The sequence below is a fragment of the Stylophora pistillata genome, chromosome 6 (genome assembly GCF_964205215.1).
Source record: "Stylophora pistillata chromosome 6, jaStyPist1.2, whole genome shotgun sequence".
Lineage (NCBI taxonomy): Eukaryota > Metazoa > Cnidaria > Anthozoa > Scleractinia > Pocilloporidae > Stylophora > Stylophora pistillata.
Window position 1 is genome coordinate 35,820,867 of NC_142524.1, and position 6,000 is coordinate 35,826,866.

A 6,000-nucleotide genomic window follows, 5' to 3' on the forward strand; every position below is an offset into this window, starting at 1 on the left:
CACGGAAGTGATTGAATGCCGAAGTATCCTTTTATCGACATCAAAAGTCATTATCCTCTTAAGAATATTCTGGTTTTGAGAAATTTTAAGAGCTCAAAATAAAAACCTGTTTCACTAACGGTGATCTCTTTTGTTCTCTTCCGCACCAATGTTTCGGTCATGTTTGTTTCTGTTTTTTTTTTTTTCTTTTCCAATCGTTTCGCTTTTTCGGTCGTTTCGTTTCAGTGGTTTCGCCACTAAATTTTCTCCGATTCTTATTGGTTTAAATTGATCACGTGACGCGATAGTGTTCATCCGTGGAGAGATACTATCAGCCCATAGTGCACTCTATTGTTTAATTCATGATTTGCAGTGATGGAGCCAATCAGATTGTAGCGCTTGTGTTGGTGCGCTGGTCAGTAGCTAAAGTTAGATGTTACGTCAGCCCTCAAGTTATATGCTCTGACGAACTGTTAACGCCAGATGTTCCATTTTTTTGGTCGCAGTTTATTTACCTTTATCAACAATGAACATTTAATAATCGTGGCGTGTCGTCTCGCTCTACAGTTTATCATTGTTACTTGAGTTTCAACTGACATTTTGTACAACACGGAGATATTGAATAATCAAAGTACGTGGGGTTTTTCCATTTCTTCTGAAAAACTAGAATTTTGAGATGATTAACAATTTCATGATGGAATATAATACGAATTTTTTTTTTATTGGCTGCCTTTTTTTTTTTTTAATCCAGGGACGCATAGTGTTCCTAATACCATTTTTTTTTTAATGCTTATGTACAAAAGGGAGGACTAACACAGGTTTTAATTCTAAATTGTTGATATGACGGCGATGGCACATTTTGTTGTTGTCATTGATTACGAATGATGCGTTTTCCGACCTCTTATGTCAAGATTAATTAAGACTTCATTTCCAATGAGTTCCTGTGAATATTTTCATAAAAGAAATGAGAATCTGTTTTATCACTTTTACCCAATGACAATAATTTTAACGTCAGGATCTCATCTTTTTGTGTATTTTTGTGTGGAAACATGGAGGCGGGAGTGCATTTTCCGGCTTTTCGTAACTCAAAGGAAATATTTGCAAAGTAGCGATGATCTTTGCCTGTTGACGACGTTCATTGTCTATTTTATTGGATCGCTAACGAACGTTTTAGGGAGGACAGCGCTTGCGGGTAACACCGGTGTCATCAAACGGAAATGGAAACGTAAAACCGTTGACCAACCAAATATTGACACGGAATAAGGAGATGAAGCCATTTTTTTTCTAAATTTAAGAGTAAGGGCTGAGTATTTTCTTCTAGTTGCCGACCAGCAAACTAAATGAAAGCTCGAAATATCCCAGGTCTGAATTTGGACAAAAAAATATTGCTATCTCGACGTATTTATTTATTTATTTATTAATGTATTTATTCATTTGTTCTTACCAACTTAAACAATTGTTAACTTCGTCAAAAGCGAAATTCAATAAGTAATAAAGATGAGATTACGTTTTGATCTTTTTTACGTTGCATTCATTAGTCCATGACAGTTACTCGCAGTTTGTTTACTTTCGCTGATAAAATAGACTTTATAAAGTGGTTCATGCAATTCAAGAGTTAGAGTCTCCTTGAAGATCGGAGTCTATGAAGCGCACAGTCTCACTGGTTTTATCAGCAGAACGCCCGACCTCAACTTAAGTCACAGTTCTACAATGGCAGATACAAAAGAACAGTTGTATTCGTCTCTCATTGTTAACGCTGTATTGAACGTTGTCTCCTCTTTCGCAGCTGTAACGTTGAACATTTTAACAATCCATGCGATGAGGAAAACTTCGTCCTTACCAGAGACTTTGAAAACATTACTGTTAAGTGTTACTGTTTCTGATCTTGGTGTTGGCTTGTTGGTGCAGCCGTTTTACGTTGAAGAGCTACTTGCGCTTTTGCTGCAAAACGATCTTACGTTCAGTGTGCGGAAATCTATGGATTTTATAGTTAGATTGATTTTGTATGCTTCTTTGTTCAGTGTAACTGCTGTAGGTGTAGACAGGTTCCTGGCCGTCCATCTTCATCTCAGATATCAGGAACTTGTAACTCACAAACGAACCGTTGCAGGTGTCTTGCTGATATGGGTGTTCAGTGCATTGCTTTCAGTGATGAGGATCATTTGGGTGCACATAGTAATCGTGGTCGGTTTCATTTTGGGTTTTTGCTTTGTTTCTCTGACTGTGGCGTATTGCAGAATTTATTTCGTGGCAAAAAAAATTAATGAATAGAAGTCAACACTGGAACTTGCATTCGTTTTTAATCATAAATGCCGCGGTTGTAGTCAATTTTCGAAATAGGTTATTTTGTGAGCTTCATTTAAATGTTTTTTCCAGAAGGAAGGTGTTTTATTTTCAATTTTATGGAAAACGAAGCCTGGTAAACTTGGAATCGTTAATCATTTCTGAAGAAATGCCTGATACTCTCAAGAAGTTTAAAAATACACTCAGTAAGCATGCGATTATTCTGTTGGATTATGAAACGAGAAATAAACTCAATCAAGACGGTCATTCAGGTTAATGGTGACGATATAATTTAAGGCACGTGGAATTTTCGATGTAGGTAAACCGACAGTTGGTGCCATTCTGTAGAAATTAACTCATTAGTCCTGGACAGAACTAGGTGAGATTGGAGGCCACTCCTGAATTACCGTTGGCCTCTTTTTCAAAACGAGGCCTGATGCTTGACCATTCTTGTGAAAATGAGCTTAATTTGCATGTCGATGAGAACTTATCATCATACGTAAGGATGAGTCCCAGGACTCGCTCTGTAAAAGAGGCTGAAGGTAATTCGGAAATGGGCGATTTAAACAAGGTAAACATGCCGTACAAGAGCAAACTATGTCATGCGGAAAAGAGTGTCAGCGAATATTAAATTACACCTTTGAAAGCTGCTTCTCCTATCTTAAGATGCAATGTTGCAAGTTAAGAAAGTTTTAGAGCTATGCTGTTTTTCGTACATTGCTAATCCTAGCCTTTTTCTTCTGCACATTCGTGATGTTACAACTCCGTTTTGAAGTGTGAGCTTTGAAACAACGAAATGAGAAAATAAACAGTCCAAGACTGCACGTGGTTACTGATATTGCACCATTTTTATAGGATTTAAAACAGCTAGAGGTTGTATAATGACGCCAGAAGGTAGTGTTGCAGAATATTTCTCTCACATGCAAGACAGAAAACCTGACGCATCCCACATATTTATGAGTACCCTGTTCCACAAGAAAAAGGTGGTTCAAGAATATAGTGACTCATTGACATTTAACCAATAATTAAATGGTAACAAATAATTATGTTAACTATAACACTACTACTACCACTACCACAACCACTACCGCTACCGCTACGACTACTGCTACTACTACTAATAATAATAATTGTATTAGATGTTTTATTACATTTAAGCGTTTCGATAGTGACGCATGGAACCTTTAGTGTTTTGACTGAGGTTTTTATTACATAGCAATTAAGTCTAAGACTTTTATTTCTAGGGTTTCATAATTAGGAATTGCAAAAGGAATTTTAATTGTAAGGACTCTGGTCGTTGCATTGATTGGTTACGGCTTGCCGCCCAATCATTGTTTAGGATATCTGGGCATCCAGAAGTTTTTACTGCCATAATAGTAATAATAATAACAATAATAATAATAATAATGATGATAATAATAATAATAATAATAATAATAATAGTAATAATAATAACAACAACAACAGTAATAATAAAGATATTTAATAGGGGCTAGCTGAAGAAATGTATTTACATTCGGCAAAACTAAACTGTAAATGGCAGTGACAGAGAATGTGAATATTTCCTATTGGTTTGTTAGCTATAGCCGCTATGGCCGCTATGGCGTTCATTACGCGTTTTGTTATAGGACATATATAAGTTTTGATATTTGTAATTTAATCATCTTAGCTCTCGAACTTTTCAAGTTTACGGTATTTTTTTTCTTACATGTAATTTAGGCTGTTTTACCTCTAGCCTTCTTTGTTACTTTTATTCCATTTTTGTGAGACCTTTGTTTCATACAGCAAGGCATTCCGCGTTTTAGGATATTCCGTCATTCAGTGTTTAAAGTGCATATGACGCGAATTTTTTTTCTCTTGTTTCTTGTAGTTGGATATGTTTAGAAAACGTTTCAAAGCCTTAAAAGTGCTGGTAAAGTCTAAAAAGCAATTTTTGTTTTTTTTTGCTTTCAAAATACGCGGAATTTGCCTTCAAATTTGTCCCGGTCATCGCGCGGCCAAAGTCGCACGTGATATCGTAACGTGACGTCACATTGTGTACCTCAGTGCAACATCAAATATGACATTCTCGCCTACAAAACGTTACTGACTCATTTTCATGCACTCCAGTTCGTCGCCTGTATGCCCTCCCATTCTGATCGCGAATTAAAAGAGCAGCTTGTAAGAGCAAGGTCCTGTTTGTCAGAGCACTGTAATCTTCGTGTTGCGTGATGCAGCTTATGATTTCGATGGAACCATCGAAATTTAACTGTCTTCTGGCATTTGTGACCTCGAGGCAACAACGGAATTCTAGTGCGTCTGCCAAGGTTTCGTCACGGCACTGTTTACATTTGCACCTAAGGTAAGGTAGAGCTATGATTACACTACAGTTTCGCTGTTTTATAATATTCACAAAAAGCCATGATAAACATGATTCACTAACCATTCGCTGACTGCAACGCGACGTTCAAATCTGGCCTCCGAAACTGAAGGCGTCAGTCCATCAAGGTCAGCATCTTCGCCTTCTTCGTCTTGTTCGCCATCGCTTGCGAGCGGTTCGTCTCGGTATGGTGCGTGCTCTCCTGTAACTACTTCTACTTCATCTCCACATTCTTTGAAGTCAATGGAACTTTCAGAAGAGTCGGACTCAAAGGAATCATTGGAATCACTGGACATCTTTGCCTTTCAATGCACTATCTATCTACTACGAAGTACTGCCTTTTGGCGACAACAGACCTGCGCGGCAAAGGTTCACAATGTGACGTCACGAACAACTTCGACGGCGATAAACTAGGTCCCAGTTTCCGGGACAAATTTGAAGGAAAATTGCGCGTATTTCGATAGCAAAAAAATGCTTTTTACATTTTAAAGCTTCGAAACGTTTTCTATAAATATCCAACTTCAAGAAACAAGAGAAAAAAATCTCGGGTAATATGCACTTTAAGGATATTCCGTCATTCCGTTATTCCACCTTTTCATCAGTCCATCGAAGAGGATGACTCTGCTAAACTACGGACCTTGCTCGCTTCGCAAATTTTGTGGCTCTTTTAGGCATCGGTCGCTAATTCAAATGGTAAAATGCTCTCTCTCTAAATAACTTTTTTTTTGCCCAAAGTTTCCAAGATGTGTAGATCGCACCTATTTAGATATTTTTGTAACGACGCCACTGTGAAATTATTTCTAAATATTTATCGTCTTTTGTAGTGTTACTGCAAGAACTGAAAAATTACATCTTCTATCTACTGGTCATAAATCGCGGATTTCAACGTAAAAATATTCTCTCTTCAAAGAAAAAAAATTTTCCTTTAAGTTTGCATGATGCGCCGATCACACCAACAAGAGAATATGTTGATATTCTCTTACACCATTTGTATGCTTCTGCAAGGAAAAGTTTTGGTTTTAATCACGCGCCATCCCGAAATGATTGTGAATCGTCTTTTATAGTGTCACGGCAAGAACTTAAAAAATGATATCTTGGGGTTTTTTCAGGCACAAAAGTATTTATTTCAAAGGCATTATTCTCCGTTTAGTGTATGCTGCGCCTAATTATCTCTATTGCGCATGTCGATCTTCGAAGATACTCCGAAATAAACAAGGAGTGACATCGGGTCAAAATCGGGTGAAGTTCGGCATTAATGCTTACCATCACTCATTTCGAAAAAATACGCAGCTGCGCTTCCTATAGGAGGCACTAGTTACAAAAACCAGGACAAACATGCTAAGTCTAGACGATGATCATCCTTGCTTTCGATGTCCTCT

At 37.5% G+C, this 6,000-nt stretch overlaps 1 protein-coding gene across 1 annotated transcript; it reads right to left on the reverse strand.

Annotated features, from left to right (window-relative positions):
- Positions 1–4,206: 4,206 nt before the first annotated feature.
- Positions 4,207–4,997, reverse strand: LOC148729626 (uncharacterized). Its single transcript, XM_088762471.1, has 2 exons — positions 4,685–4,997; positions 4,207–4,598 (listed from the first exon to the last, which is right to left on the reverse strand). The coding sequence occupies exons 1-2, from the start codon at positions 4,915–4,917 to the stop codon at positions 4,316–4,318; spliced, it is 516 nt and encodes a 171-aa protein (XP_088618597.1). The 5' UTR covers positions 4,918–4,997; the 3' UTR covers positions 4,207–4,315.
- Positions 4,998–6,000: the final 1,003 nt, after the last annotated feature.